Source organism: Myotis daubentonii, chromosome 4 (assembly GCF_963259705.1).
Source record: "Myotis daubentonii chromosome 4, mMyoDau2.1, whole genome shotgun sequence".
NCBI classification, from domain to species: Eukaryota; Metazoa; Chordata; class Mammalia; order Chiroptera; family Vespertilionidae; genus Myotis; species Myotis daubentonii.
The window spans coordinates 107,260,723-107,277,463 of record NC_081843.1 but is presented as its reverse complement, the minus strand read 5'-3'; the positions used below and the strand labels follow the sequence as shown (position 1 = coordinate 107,277,463).

The window sequence follows — 16,741 nt, the reverse complement described above, 5'->3', positions numbered from 1 at the left end:
AGAATTTGGATGCTTTTTGAGATGAACCAGAAATCTTTCTTTTGATGTTTCCCTTTCTTCTTCCCCATATCTATAACTCACTGTGTTTACCACACAGTGGATAGATAGTCAGAGGTCTTCAACTGGTTTGTGTAATTGCTGGGACAACTCTTTACTCTTAATTATGTATTTCATTTTAATCTATTTGTCCCAGGCATTTGAAAAGAATATCACTTCACTGCAAAAAGGATTTTAGGGACCTTGACCTAGTAATAGATATTTTTTCTAAGTGGTTCTAAAGCAATTGTCCCAAATAAGAAATCATAGTCCCAAATATATCACAGGTCTGTTTTTTCCCAAATCTCATTAAAGCATTAATGCAAATGGAATTTTCCTACTACTCCCCTGTCTTCTCTCATCTGGACAGGATTAATGTCATTAATTGCTAAAATCTAATCTGATTTATTATAACTTTGTCTTATATTAAAAATACATAAAGTGATTGCCCTCAGATGTCAAATACTAAAGAATCTGCTACTATTTTAGTTGTGGGGGTTCTTATCTTTCCTATCTCTCATTCAGCTTTTTATTCGCCTCAAAACGTTTAATGAAAACTTATTGTGAGTCAGGGTTGTTTTTAATAGGATTTATAGCTTAAAAATCTTCTGGTTTTGGTTTGAAAATTTGAAAACTATAAAAAGAAAAAGGGAAGGTAACAAAAAGTCTAAAAATAGTATGGCATTTATTAACTGTTACCCAATTTCTTAAGCACACCAACTGGGTGGTCCATACAGTGTTCAGAGCTGAGAAAGACTCAGCCACATGAGGCTTTGCTACCCTTACTCTGAGAGAGCTTCCAGTCTAATTAGGAGAAAAGACTGACTATAAAATACAAGCAAAATAACAAGGTACCATAATCAGTTGCCAAATGTTGTGGTAGGGTGTGAATGACGTGGAACCCAGAGAACTGAAAGGGGACAGGGTAGATAAGAGTTGGTCAGAGAGACTGCACGGAAGAGAAGGAATCTAAAATATCACAGAAGGGTTGGATTCAGAGACAAAAGGAAGCAACTTATTTCAGTAGAATAACGATAATATAGAGGCTCAGAGCATGCACAGGGGTGAGAGTAGCAGAGCTTTGATGTTGATAGGAACTTACTACTAACTTTCTCCTAAGAATTCCGAGTTTTAAAGACATCCAACACCTCCATCTACTTTCAGGATTCTCTGGCACAGTAAAAGAAGCAAGTGTTTTTATTGTTTTACAATTAAGGTTATTTGACTTTCTCGGTTACAATTGGGGCGATTCTAACAACTGGTAACTCAGAAGAGTTGAAAGAGTTAGCAGTTCAGGGTCAGAAGATGGAAATCTCTGCATTGCTTGGCAGGTGAACATGAGCAAATGGTTTACTCTCTGGGAGCCCTGGTTTTCTTACCTGGGAATGCAAATGAGAGCCTTATCTATCTTACTGGTTATCGTAGCTATTGAATTATACTGATAACTATGAAGGTTCTTTGTAAGCTATTAAACAGTACAGATTTTTGTTACTATTCTTGTTATCCACTAAACTACAGCTTTAGGTCATGGATTTAGGGTCTTTTCACTAAAAAGTTAAGTGTATTCAGCAATGTTTTTTATGCTCTAAGCAGCCATCATCAGACTGCCATGAAATTTATTTAGTAAGACTCAGCTAGTGTTTTTTAATTAAAATAGAATAAAACAGAAGAGGAGGACATATATTGTACTCTTCAGCATGGAAGATTGTGCCATTCACAGTAATTGTAGGCATTTAGTGACTCACAGAGACATAAGTGATCTACTTATAGATCAGATGTAAAATATATTTGTGTTTGTGGGTTGTTGTCACAGAAGATCGAAAGCCACTGGTTAATAACATAGCACTGTAAGTACAAAACATTCAGTCCTCATTTTTTGACCCCTCAAGTTAAACTAACCAAAAAGATAAATTTCACTGATAAGCTATAACACTATGGAAAGAATGCAGATTATGAAGAAATGGGGCCTGGTACTACATAGTCTGCATTTTTTCCTTATGTCTGATGCTGACACTCAAATTCTATCTTCACTCCTATGAACCAGTATAGAAAGTAAAGTGTTTGTTTCCATTAAAATCTACATGGAAATCTAGACCTCATCGTACCCTACTTTTTCTGGCAGCTTTTAAGTTGCTTATTTTAGAAAGCTCTCAATCAGTATTGTGGCATCAAAACATAAAACTCAATGTGTGTAGAACTCCATTTTTTAGGTCTAGGACCAGGAGGAGAAAAGAGATGGCATGTGCAAAGAATTTAACTGGAGAGCATGTGGTGATGCCTCTCACTACCAAGGGGTCCATAGAGGTAAAAACAACAACCACCACCAAGGATGGTGAAGGACCAGAGCTAGAAATACCTGAGAGCCTTTACTGCCCCCCTGCCACAAAGGCAAGAGGCAGAAATAGTGTTCTAGATCCCGGGCGGGGTTCTAGATCCCAGGTGGGGTTCCAGATCCCAGGTGGGACTCTGAGCAGTGGGAGAGAGGCCTGATGTGGTGTATCATAGAGAGAGGCAGAGAGGGGGGCCTTTAAATTATTTTTGGTGCAAGTGACCAAACACCCCATTAACAGTAGCTGAAGGCATATGGACATTTACTGCTCACTTAAATGTACAAGTAAGTGGTCTCAGGTTTGGTGAGGCAGCTTAAGGATGTCATCGAGATCTCAGGCTGTCCCTGGAATTCTGCTCCATCCTTAGTGTGTTGGCCTTTTGGCTTTATGACTGTTATTACATGCTGGCCAGATGGCAGCTAAAAACCCAGCCCTCACATTCATGTTCAAGGCATGGAGATAAAGAGGGAGTGGTGTCCACAAGCTCTTTTCTTACACCTGTCCATTTTGTTAAGTCCCTTTAGTCAGAACTCTGTCACCTGCCACCTCCAGTTGCAAAGGACTTTGGAAAGGAGAGCGTCAGACAAAAGGTGAATGGGATACCTTGACTGGGTTAGCCAAATCCTGGTATAGCCATGGGTGCGGCACTTTGCTGGCTGTTGGGTAGCCACCCAATGGTGTCCGCCCACAGGAACTTCTTAGAAAAGCCTGAGGGAAAGAACACAGTGTCCTGATTGACTCCATAGACTCAACAGGTTGTAGATCACAGGCTCAAAGAAGGCAGTGAATCAGCAAGGTAGAAGGGCACAGAATTGGCCGGATTCCTTTCCACTCTACTGCGAACGTGCTTTTGCTTTCTCAGGATTAACCTTTCTCAGATACCAATGGAAATCTCACCCTCCTTTTGTATCATTCAGAACCAGCCCTCGACATCTGTGCTCCCTGTCATTTGACTCAGTGCTCAAGAAGAGGACATAATGGTCTAGTGACTAGGCACATCCTTGGAAGAGAAGTGGCCTGAGTGGCTGTCACTGAGATGCAAATATGGCTTGAAACAGTACGTCAGGAGGCTTGAGGGACCCTTGTCAGCGAAGGCTCCCAGAAAGCCCTGGAATGGCAGGAAGGGGAATTCTATGCGTGCGATAAGTTACTCTTCTTTTTCATTCATGTATCAAAGAAGGGAAAGGAAATTTCTAAAGGAAGAGACCAGCCAGAATTCACAAGAGAGGAAATGTGAGGGTAGCTTGTTTGAGGGGAAAATGAGAAGTGGGAGATGCTGAGCTCAGCCTTGCTCCTCAAGCCACGGGTCCTCTTTGGCAGGCACCCCATCGGCAGTGACTCTGACCTGAGTCTGAGCCCCTCGAAGTCCTTGAGACTCTTGTTGTTTCCAAGCGTGCCCGCCTCTGTAGTCAGTGGTGCACTTCAGTAGTAGGAAAAGAAACAAGGGTGAGTGGCTCGCATGCTCACGGTACAGCACCGGGTCTCCAGCAGCTCGCTTGGGCTGGCCAGTGGGCAGCATTGATTTCTCTCAAGCTGCTGTGATTCCGGGGATGCAGGGTTCGGCTGCTATGGCAGCCTGGGTGTTCTGAAATGCAGACCTGGTAGGAGATTTACTGGGAGATTAGACGTGCAGGATGTATATTAGAGGAAATGCCTGTGAGGAGGAATGGGGAAGGAACCAAGGAGATCTGTCAGAGATAACATAGGTCTGACCTCTGAAGAAGAAAGAAACCACAGGGAGGAAGGAAAAGAGGGAGAGAGAGAGAAGGGACGGGTCATCTTAATTTATCTATACCACGTGTGTTCAAATGCAACCTCACCTTTCAGATGAGTAGCCTTCTGACTCATAGACCAGTCCTTAGCAATGCAGATATGGAGTTTTAACAGTTGTTGTGGTTTTAAACATCGTTTTCTCTGCCTATCTTCTCAGAAATAAGGAACACAAGCAAGAGAAGGAACATAATGTGCCTCTGTTATAACAGCCTGACATCGCAATTCTTCATTTCAAAGTTTATTAGTTTATTTTGGAGAACTATTTTGATTTAATATGGACCTTTCACCAGCACAAGGACTATTTTAACAATGTCATTTTCTTCTGCAGCAGGAAACTCTTACTATATAGGCAGATTTCTCAAGAAGGCAGAACTATGCTTTTCACATTGTAGTGCCTTGAAACTCCAGTACGGGAATATTTCTCATACTAAATGCAATGCCATCATATCTAGTCTTCCTACCTCCAAAGTTGCTTATGGTGGAAAACTTGAAAGATGCATGCCGGCCAGCCTCAGTCCACAGCTGGAGAGGCCATGTGCATTATTTTAAAAGAACAAAGGTGATTGGTACTTACTCGACTTCTGTACTGGTTTTTGTAGCCCAAATAGTTCCACTTGGGACCAGAAATAAATCAACATTAATAGCTTATCTGCCGGAGAAACAGTGGACTGACAGAAAATCATCCAGTTTAGGTATTTAAGTATTTATTTTCCAAAAAGGAAATGTGGAACACGTACATACAGAGTTAGCGCTTCTGCCTCGACAATGAACAAATGTCTTGAAATCCCCTTAAAAGAAAGCTCTGAAGGCATCAAGATGGCTCTTCCATCGTGTTAGTGATTTACAGAAACTCAAAAAAGGGGCATTTCACTCTGGGGAAATGACCTAAAGTTACAAGCATAATATTTCTCATAAATGTTCTGCCAGTAAGTCTGTTGGGAAAGCCATTTACTTTTGTTGTAGCATTAACAATTTTCACATGAAGTGAATTGCCACACATGGAAGATTCATATTGGAAAATTTACAACTGTTCTTTGATTCCTTTACAAGACACAGCCCCCTAGATAAAGGTAAAACTCTTTTCTAGCATTTTGATTTTGGGAAATGCAAACAACAACAACAACAAAAGTCCCTTTGCTAGAGGCCAAGAGTGTGGAGTGCAATGGCTTTAGCCTTGTGCAGGGCAGGTGGCAAGCCAGGCAGTGTTAGCTGATGGGAAGGGTGATGGGAAATGGGAGGACCAGACTGAGGACTGCATTTGCTCACTACCGGGTTCTGGTTTCTGAACCAGGACATCTCTGAGATGGTGACATTTTTGCTCAAATACTTTGCTGGTATTAACTTACTGGTGGTGGTGGTTTATTTTTTTTAGGTTTTTAAAAGTATTTTGAAACTTTTGGCTGTGCAAAGGAATGTCAGCTCAAGCCATTTGATTGAATGAAGATTTAGGAAGCTGTTTGTCCTTCCTGGATTAAATTAGAACTACACTTGCTCTAAGATTGAGGTCTGCACCTTCCGGGGGTGGTTTCCCTTTGACTCCAGGGTTTGAGCCTCACAAACAGTGTCGTCTGTAAAGGTGCCCGGTCAGAAAGCCTCCATCTACCCAGCATCTATGTGGTATTGGGATCTAGAACTTCTTCAAACCAAGCCTCATTTACTCAAAAATGCAGGGAATCACTTCCAAACTGCTCTTCCTAATGAGAAGTTATTGCCTTTTCTAGTTCTTTCAGGTAGAGCTGTTTCAACGTCAAAATAAGTGTATACTATTATCTGTGACTGTGACCCTGCATTCTTCTCCCTCTGATGCCTACCTAGCCATCCTCCAGGGTCCACTTCAAGTCCTAATTTATCCCTGTGGGTCTTCCAGGCCGGCTAGTCATGCTTTGTTATTGCTGACTCAGCACTCCTGCTGCTTCACTGTGTGTGGGTTCCTATCTGGCTTCTGCAGTGGAGCTGTAATGGACTTGAGCTTGGGGATTTACCTTATACTTTTACTGCTCACCTCTTCTATTAGAATCCTTCAATAGAATCCTTACCTCTTCTATTGTTTAATCTGTGTTTGATAACTGATTAAATTCATAATAGCCACTTGCTAATTGTTTTTAAGAAATAAACAAACTGTGTGGCTCAGTGGTTGAGCATCGACCTATGAACCAGAAGATCACAGTTTGATTCCTGGTCAGAGCACATGCCCAGGTTGTGGGTTCTGTCCCCAGTGCGGGGCTTGCAGGAGGCAGCCGAGCGATGATTCTCTCTCATCATTGATGTTTCTATCTCTCCTTCTCCCTTCCTCTCTAAAATCAATAAAAATATTTTTTTTAAAAAAGAAATGGAACAAACCAAGTCATTCTTGGTAACACTCTGTACCAGGCACCAATGTGGAAAGCTATGGAATTTGTAGAGCATCATTTCAAAAACAGGAAATATCACTTGTAAATTATTTCAGGTCTCTGATTTTAACATTATCTTGAAGACATAAAATTGCCTTAAAAACAGCTACTTGAAATTGGGGGGAGGGAGAATGGAAATGAGTGAATGCATGTGTGAAGGATGTACCTAAATGCCGTAAAATGTGGAAAAGACTTTTCAAACAGTTACCTGAATCTGTCTTTCTTCTCTAATAGTCTTCCCTGGAGATGGAAGTGGGGGGAAACTGGAGATTTATAACTAGCAAATATTCCTGATTCTTGGCTTATTAAAGTTAGGGACATTGGGGTTGGAAAATAAATTGGCATTGCAGAGTATAAATGGTTCAGCCAAGTGCAAATTTTATAGGCCAAATAGAATTTTCGCAAGTCTAATGACTTTTGAAAAGTACTTGTACCCTGGCTCAGAGGACTTTTGCTGTCTGTTGTAAGCAGTCAGTAAGCTGTGTTTGGGAGCTGGACCAAATGCTGGCCTTTCATTCCTCAAATTACAACTCCGTGATCCCGGCTCAGAAGTCCCTCCATGCACAATTTAGAAATTAGCAGCGTAAACGTAGAACCAGAGTGTGACTGTGCCCTGTTCCCTCCAGAAGAAAAATGTGAACTCGTTTCCCACTGGGGACGTCTCTTGGTTACCACATCCCAGATGTTGTGACAGCTTTCATCCAAGGGTTGCAGAACAGAGAGAACCCCCGTTTAAAAGCTTAGTTTTCATTACTCATTTGGAAGGTATTTTTCTGGGTCCATGAAAAATGCAAGGATCATTATGCCGGGTTTTTTAAAAGTGGGAAAGGAAAAGAGAGAGGAAAAGCCACCCGGAGAAGTGCTTCTCAAACTGAAAGGTGTATGTGAACCCCCTGGGCGCAGGTGGCTCTCTTCTTCTGATGGCCTGGGGTGGGGCCTGAGCATCTGCATTTCGAAAGCCCCCAGAGATGCTAAAGCCGCTGGCCAACAGGCTACACTGCTTGGAGGAGCCAGCTCTATAGAGAATGTTCTTTTGCACGGAATACAAATTGCTACTCCATTCTAGGTCACAGTTCTAAGGAAATGATGACTAAGAAATGCTGTCTTTCAACACTTCTGAGTCATTGGGTAGGAATGGAAGGTGAACACGAGCCACTTAACATCTCAGAGTAGCTGGAGCATTGATTGTTGCGTTCACTTGTGTTTTCTTCCCAAAGGGAGCCAAGTAGCTTATCCCCTCGGCTCCAGGGGATTGGCAGGTCTAGGACTGGACTTCTCTCCCTCAGTTTGTTTATAGATATTGGGGAGGGAGGTGAGCATCTTTGGAGTTAAGGACAGGTAAGGAGAAGAAAGAGAATGGATATTTTGTCCAGGGTAGATGTTTATCTCTGTGTAAGAACTCCAAAGACCCTCCCACAACCCAAGGAAAGGAAATAGCTCTATTTCCTACAGAAACAGCTGAAATTGAATACCCCAGCAACTTGGGGTGGGAGGCTCAACCTCAGACGAAAATCAATTTCAGAGAAGTGCAATTATGTGGCATTTTCTGCAGCCCGAATGATGCCTTTGCAGAAAATTCATACCTGCTTCACATAAAATCTGCACCTGGGGAGTTTGTAAGAATATGTTCTTCAGGTTTTTTAAACTGCACAGCAAAAGAAGGCTAACAAGAAAATAAGGATATTTTTGTGCACACACTGAGGGGCAGCTGTTAACTGAGAAATGGGTAAAGGAGGTATAAGTAACCCACCCAGTAAACACGAACCTTTCATTGTTAGTAACATGCATTGATACATAATGCTGTCATTTCTGACATTTGCTTAGGTCAGCGATTTTCAACCTTTTTCATCTCATGGCACACATAAACTACTCAAATTCTGCAGCACATCAAAAAAAATTTATATTTTTTGCTGATTTTACAAAAATATAGGTATAATTTTGATTGTTTTGCAATAATAATAATAATAATAATAATAATAATAATAATAGAGATTGCCTACCCTTTTTGTTCCAAAGTGACTTTTTAAAAAATCAGGTGCCTATTCTTATATACAAGGATTTCTGGTACCAAGAATTAACCAATCAGTCACAATTTTCTTATGAGATGTGACCAATAAGATGCAACCCTATTCTATAACCTAGATATTTATGGTTCAAGACAGGACATTCACACCAGATGGCTATTGTTACGTTGGCTGTTGTCATTTTTTTATTTGACAGTCTAAGGGAAAAGAGGTCAGTGCCCCTGACTCAACAGTCAGGTGTTGCATAATGTAAAAATTCTTGCAGCACACCGGTTGAAATTGCCGACTTGGGTTAATGCATTGCCTATTCCCCAGAAACTGTTACTGGGTTCTGTAGGTGAAGATTTAACTAAGATTCGGGTTATCTTCCAAATTCATTTCATAGTTTTTTCATCATCATAATCTCATCTCTTTGCTCACTAACCATACTGGATTTCTTTTAAAAAATCACCAGACAGATACTGTTGTGGGCACTTTTAACCAGATTGGTCCTGTTGGGGCAGGGTAGCCAGCGAGCATCCGGCTGTGCCTTGGGGACTCTGAGCGATGCTTCCTCAGGGCTTTCAGTCCTGCTCGATACTCAGCAGGTGTAGTATGTTATCAATCATTATTTACCGATTTAATGAGTAAGTAGGAACAGTTCTTTTTCTTAATCCTTTATTGTTTAAAGCAGGGGTCCTCAAACTTTTTAAACAGGGGGCCAGGTCACTGTCCCTCAGACCGTTGGAGGGCCGGACTATAGTTTTTAAAAAAACTATGAACAAATTCCTATGCACACTGCACATATCTTATTTTGAAGTAAAAAAACAAAACGGGAACAAATACAATATTTGTATTTGCATGTGGCCTGCGGGCCGTAGTTTGAGGACCCCTGGTTTAAAGTATTACACATAGTATTACATATGTCTCCTTTTTTCCCCATTGACCTTTCCCCGGCCACCCCCACCACTACCCCCAGCACATGCCCTCACCCCCCTAGTGTCTGTGTCCATTGGTTATGCTCATGTGCATGCATACAAGTCCTTTGGTTGATCTCTTACCCCCTCCCCTGCTTTTCCTCTGAAGCTTGACGGTCTTTGGATGCTTCGATGTCTCTGGCTCTATTTTTGTTCATCAGTTGTTCATTAGGAACAGTTCCTTATTCTGCCGTCATAAGTGCCTCATAAATTTTCAGGTACCAGTAAAGATAGCCTGAAATATAATTTCATTCAAATATTTTATTTGTTCATTTTTAACCTTTTGCCAGAGGCTTTCTGGTCTGTGGTTTCTGCCAAGAGGAAGTGAGTAAATGCTGCCAGGTGGCCAGATGTGGGCCGTCTGCTTGCTCTTCTATCAGCGCAGCCCTACGCTCACATATCCAGACCCAGTCTTTCAGATCAGAACCAGGTTACTCTGTTCAGTGACAGCGTCTGGGGTTTTCTGGACCCTCTGCACGTGGCCTGGACGGAACTCCACCTGCAGAGGCGGGGGCTCTGACACAGCCAACTTGGCAGCAGGGTGGGGAACATCTCAGAAAGGTTTACTATGTTATTTTTATTTCTCAAGTTAAAACTCTTCAAAGCAAACACTTGTGTTCATTTTGGGGCCCCGCTGGGTTTGAAGTTCCAGCTGATGCAATGTTATGATCTCTTGTGTGTCTTATCACTGAATGGTGGTGAGGTGAGGGTGGTTCTGAAGAGGAGGTCGCCAGCCACTGCAGGGCGGGAGCGAGGGGCCTGGGCCTGGAAGACTTGACCGGATGATGGAAAAGGAAACTTTCCCATCAAAGTCAAGTCATGTGGTGAAAGCCTTATTTTGTCAAGGTCTTCGAACAAGCAGGAACCATAGAGAATAATGGGTATGAGCTCAGTGTTCTCGGAGGTCATTCCCAGGCCACTGCAAGAGCCCCGTGGATTTGCTAACCCCTCAGGCACGCAGCTGAAGAGCCCGGCTTCCTGACACAGCCCCTTTGTCCCGCCATGCTCCAGCTCAAGAGCCTCCGTGGCTCCCACTGCCAAGTGCTTCAAGTCTGTGCTTTAAGGCCATCTGGCTCCATATTAGATGTCCAACTCTTCCACTGTCTCCTCCCGGACACAGCCCCCATCACAGCCAGAGCTGTCCCTAGCCATCTCCTCTAAGCCAGTCTTGCCTGCCATCATGCCCTGGGCCATGGTGTTTCCCCCACTGCCCATTTATCTGCAGCCTCCCTTCTACAAGCCAAAAAACCAGTGGCAGTTCTGTCACTGGCGTTAAAATTATCAAGTCACTCCTGACTGTGTCCACCGCCCACTTCCCCAGCTCCTTCTGCATCGGTGAGTTCTAAACATTTTAGCCCTTAGGAGCCTCTGGTGGCATCCGGTCTGTTAGGTTTGCTTCCTGCCTAGACTGTGACTTCGGATACCAGTGGCCAAGTATTCAACTGCTTTTCCTTAGTGCACAGAACCTAGCAGAGAGCTAGGCGTGGGCATGTAGGCAGTGCTCACTTAAAGATGCGCTGACTGAAATGACTGTGTATAACCTGTTTCCCATCTCAGCATTTCTCAGTAGCAAGAAATGGGTTTAGAGGAGATATTTTTACACCGCATGGCCCTGTCATCCACTTACCTTTATATTACATGCCACCAGTTATGAACAATAAATAGATTTTGTGGTAAAGCTGGAACAGAGTAGATTACCCGCTAAAACTATACTATAGAAGTAGAAAAACTTTTAAATAAACATATACTTACTGGGTTTTAATGAAAGAAAGCTACTTGACTATACATTTTAATATTTCTAAAACATACCTGTTTGTACCGATCTAACTGTAAGAAAGTGCTCAAGGACAGAGAACAATGTGAATTATTTCCTGGAAGCTATGGATAGATCCTAATCATTGGAAATGAGTATTACACATGGTCGCAGTCCAGTGTGACTTCAAGGACTTTTTTGGAAGTCTCTGGGTCCTCTAACGCTGTTTGGCTACACATTCACAGCACATACTCAGGGCACATTTTCCTGTTTTGAGAGATCAGCATAATGATAATAACTGTATACAAATAGTCTGCATTCCATGTTCCTCCCCAGCAATCCTTTCAAGAAAAATGACTGATGGAGAACTTCAGTGCCCAGCTCCAGGAGGGGTAAAATGTCAAAAATTGTCAGAATGGAGACACTGATGGGGAAGGTTTTATGAAGGAGGGGTTTTCTCCAGGAAATTGGATAGTTTGCTTCAGGAAGAAAGGATGGAACTTTCAGCAGAAGAGGATAAAGAAAAAAATTAAGGAGACAGAATAGAGGGTGCAGGCTGAGGATCCTAAGTACCTGTGTTGTCTAACACGTGGGTTTACACTAACACGTTGTGGGAAAGGAGTCAGAGTAATGAAGCAGTACCTTCTGGAGGCGCGATGTGAATGTTGGGTTGAAGAATTTGGACTTAATCCAGCAAGTGAGAGGTGCCATTTGGCTCCATAGCGGGGATGTGGCAAATGAAAAGGGTCTTTAGAAAGATTAATCCAGCAGGAGAATGGACTGGGATCCTAGCTCAGGGCAGAGGAAGGTCTGGGTGAAGACAGGGCCCTTGTTTGAGAAGCGTTCGATGGGAAAAGGAAGAAGGCAGAGCCTAAGGAATACTTACCGTGAAGAAACAGCCAATTATATGTTCTGACAATTGGTAGGAAAAGGGGAATCATAGACAAGCCCAAAAATTTGTGTCTTTGAGTCCAAGAAAATAGTGGTGATGGTGGGATAGGGAAAAGACGCTAGCTGCTCTTTAGATCGCCGGCTATTTGCATTCAAAGATTCTGCCTGCTTTAACCACCTTTGTGCCCAGCTAAGCAAATTAGCAACCATTTATTTGTTGCTAATTTTAAACAATTGTCATAGGCTTTCCACGTGTTTTTATTTTTATTATTAGCATTATTATTATTATGTATTGATTTTGAGTATATAGCTTACTTTTCACAGTGTTCCCCTTGATATTTCTAGTACCGAGTTGACAACATGCATAGTTATCGCAATATTATTGACTATATTCCTATGTTTTACTTACTTCACGGTGACTACTTGGTAACTATAAATTTGTGCTTCTTAGTCCCTTCACCTCTTTCACCCAGTGCCCCAGCCTCCCCTCCTCTCTGGCAGCCACCAGTTCTCTCTCTGTGTATATGAGTCTGTTTCAACTTTGTTTGCTCATCTTTAAATTCCACATATAAGTGGAATCATATGGTATTTGCCTTTCTCTGGATAAGAAAGCTGTGGTACATGTAGACAATGGAATATTACTTGGCTATAAAAAAAAGTATGAAATCGTATCATTTGTGACAGCAAATAGACTTAGGGTGAAATGAGTCAGGGTTCCTTGAACTTCAGAAGAGGAAGGGAATATACTTACTCGTGGAGCTGGGGTTCGATCACCTTCCCTTGAAGCACATCAGCTGCCCGGAGAAGAGTGGCTGCCTGGACAGAATCAAGATTCTGTTAGGAAAGAGGAAGGGAAGGGAAGCGATCCTGGTGGCCATTCTAAGGAGTTGGGACTTTATTCTGATCACATAGAAAGCACTGGAGACTTTTAGATCATTGAAGTAACATGATCTGATTTATGCTTTTAAAAGTCACCCTGTTTCATGTTTCAATAGTTAATTGAAGGGGGACAGATGTGGAAGTGGAAAGATTAGGAAGCTATTTGAGAGTTCAGGCAAGATGTGTTGGGGCGTGGACTATTATCATAACAAAAGAGATGGAGAGAAGGAATTGAGATGGAGCTGACATACTTGTCAATGGGTTAAAGGGGAGAAAAAGAGTTAGGGAAAGTGAAGACACGAAGATGACCTAGAGGTTTGGGGCTTAAAACCAGGGTGGATGGTGAGATAATTTACAGAGATAGTGAAGAGTTGAGCAGGAACAGGTTGGGTCAGAAATTACTCAAGAATTCTGTGTTAGGACTGAGACACTGATAAGATACTTAGTGATGATGCCAACGAGGCTGAGCAGAGACTGCAGTTCAGTGGAGAGGCTGAGGCTGAAGGTAGAAATGCAGAGCCATCAGCATGCAGGTAATGTTTAAAGCCATGAGACTAGGGAAGTGAAGAGCCTGTGACACTACAATATTTAGGGCTCAAGCAGAGGAAGAGAACAAGGAAGAACAGCTGTGAAATGGAAGGGAAACCAAGCCAACTCAGCATCATGGAAGCAAGACGGAGCTTGAAAAGGAAATGGTCTACTGGGTCAAGTACATCTCGAAAAGTGAGGAGTACAGAGAAGGGGAAGAACCCATGGGATTTGATCAGGAAGAGTTAGTGGAGGGGAGGGATCAGAAGCACAGCTGAAGTGGATTCAGAAGAGAAGGAACCAGACAGTGCAGTTAGTCCTTTGGGCAGCGCTGACAAGATCCTGGAATAGCAGAGAAGATTCTGGGAGAACAACTCCAAAGAAACCAAAAATAGACTTTACTTTCCAGATGAGTTTTTCAGAGCTTTTTAATGTTATTCTTGAGGAAGAGAAATGTCCAATTACGCAGAACCTATTGTGGTTTTCTTTTGAAATGATGTTGGTGGCCCTACAATTCCTGACCTCTATAGATCCCTTTCCCCTGCACGCTCCTCCTCTAGACAGACCCAAGCCATTCAGAGTTCTAGTTCAGGGCAGGGGCTAATGGCAGACAAGACTCCGTTGAGATCTAAACGGTCACACCTATTATTTTGCTTGCTCTTCAGTTGCATTTAGCGGATACTAGGAAGTTCATTAAATGTAAATATACATGTAAATAAATTAATACCAATTAAATATCAGTCACATTTACTGCAGATCCTAAACTTGAACTATGTAAAGTCTCATAGGTATCTTCCTTTGCCCCAAAGGTGTCCTTCCTGGCCTTTTAAATGTACAGCTACCAGAAAGCAGAGCAGGGCAGAGTTGTGTGGGAGCCCTGTCCCTCTCCCTCCCCCTCACCTCCTGGCCTCCGCACAATAAAAACTCTGTTCAGAACTTGGCTGGCTGCTGCTTTTCCCACATTCGATCAGGGAACACTTAAAGCCATACAGTGTCCCCGTCCCGCCAGAAAGCCTATGGGCAGGGTGCCTCTCTAGGCCGACACAAAGACTCACTGTCCCGGGCATCTGTGCCAGCGCCGTGGCCACATATGGATTGTCAATAAGGCTTGTGATTTTTTTCTTTATGTCATATCATCATCCCAGTAAACATAATTCAAGCCAGGAAGCAAAACCTATATTCTAGACTGGGAGACTTCGCCTGCCCTCTAGCTACAAAGAAATATAGCTCCTTTTCAGTTTAAACATACTCCCTCCAGAAAGATGTCATATGTTTTTTTTCACACCTGGTATAATTTTCTACTTTAAATGGATGTTGTGTGATTTGATTGACTGTTTTGACTGTACTTTTAATTGTGCATTTTGGAAACTCAGAATGCAGAGTTAGAGTTAAGCTTCGGCATCCATAAAGGTTTCTTCTCACTGGAGCCAAAAGCTACAGAAGGCCCAACGCAAAGGACAAAGTTTAAAAAAATAAGCACCGGGTACCTTGCTGCCAAGGTATGTGCCTATGGTGGCTTGTCACCTTATCCATCTCCATTCACTTTGGGTAGAGCTTCCATTTTCCACTGCAGAATAATTTCTGGAGCTGGTCCCACGCCAGCCACAAAGCAGAGTTTCAACTACTTCTTTCCAAAACTGGCCTTCAGAAAGTGAATCTAAAAACTGTGAGTCAAGTATCTGAGAGAAGCTGTGTGAAAGTCCTCTTTTTTCTCTTATTACATACAGATGTGACAAATACATCTGTAATTACACATAACCTTCCACTGAGACTTTTGGTTAACTCATAGATAGGAACTAATCCAAAGAAGAGGCCACTGGTCTGAAAGGCCAGATTAGCCATCATTCTATAGATATTTATTAAGGGCCTACTGTATGCAGGTTTAAAAAGATTAAAATATGGTTCCTACATTCAAGGAATTTATAATCTAATTGTGGGGACAAGAAAGCAAACACTAAATAGTGCAAAATACAGCGTAGGACATCAGTAACTAAACGCTGCGTGGCAGATATAATAAATGCCATTAATTGAGAAGCCATTGTGAGCATAAACACTATGCATCAGCCCATGGACAGGGGCAATAGGGTAGTGAAGACATTGGGGGTAGGGGGGTAAGGGTTGGGGGCAGGAGGTTAAGGAGGGAAAGGGGAGATATCTATAATACCATCAACAATAAAAAGTGTGTATATATATATATATATATATATATATATATATATATATATATATATAAACACTATGTGTCAACCATGCTGTTAAGCACTGTATGTACATTATTTTATTTTCTGAACTGTTATTCCCACTCTATAGGCGAAATTAACCTCTGGTCTTCTCCCCATTCTGGAGACAGCAAAGAGAATGATATAGGTGAGCAGAGAGACCTAGAATCGGGAATGTGTCCGATGGCTCGCAGACACATTGGTCTGGGGCAGAGGGTCCATTTAGGGGAATAGAGAGCAGTGAGCCTTGGGGCCTGTGTTAGTCTGTTCACCACCATATCCCAGTGTCTGGCGTAGTGCCTTACACATAATGGGTGCTCAATACACATGTCTTTAATCAACAAATGGCCCTCTGGGTTGTGTCTATGACCTAGACCAACTACAGTGGAATCAAGGTACTGAGTGAATTAAAACCATACACCAGACAGCCTCCTGACCCAGTGCCAACACCTCCCAGTTCCCAACTATTGATCACAGTGAAGGATTCAAGTGGGAAGGACACGCAGCAATGAGACAGGTCTGGCAGCAATAGCAGCTGCAACTCAATAGGGTCCCTTTCATGGAAGCTGACGTGGTAAACACTCCACAGGGCCTTACCCTGGCCTGCTGAACTGTGCCAGGCCTGGCCCTGGCCCTCTGCAATCTCAGCTCCTTTGCCTGTCCCCTTCCCTGCTCCTCTCCTGCGACACTAGCCTCCTCCTTATTCCTCAGGCCCACCTTTAGGCCTGTATTTTTCCATTCTGCTTACAGGGCCACAGTAGCCACTCACCCACATCTTACTGCTCCACTCTGCTACCTGTGCTGCCTGTTTGCTTATCTGTTGACAGTGCCTGCACACACCCCAGAACGTGGGCCCAGAAAGGCCTCTCTTCACCTCTGTGTTCCTGGCATCTAGGACAGCGTCTGGCACATCAGAGCTGCTCACACATTGCATCTTCGACTGATGGCCACTTTCTCTACCT

The 16,741-nt window shown here is 42.8% G+C and overlaps 1 protein-coding gene across 4 annotated transcripts in view; it reads left to right on the top strand.

The window, feature by feature from the left end:
* The window catches only part of GHR (growth hormone receptor), a 190,661-nt gene that overhangs the window by 107,815 nt on the left and 66,105 nt on the right, over window positions 1–16,741 (top strand). Inside the window, exon 3 of one of the 4 annotated variants that reach the window (XM_059694845.1) lies at window positions 15,871–15,927. The exons of the other annotated variants lie outside the window; for them this stretch is intronic. Within the exon in view, the coding sequence (XP_059550828.1) occupies window positions 15,871–15,927 (57 nt within the window). The remainder of the gene's footprint in view (window positions 1–15,870; window positions 15,928–16,741) is intronic. 4 annotated transcript variants of the gene reach the window in all.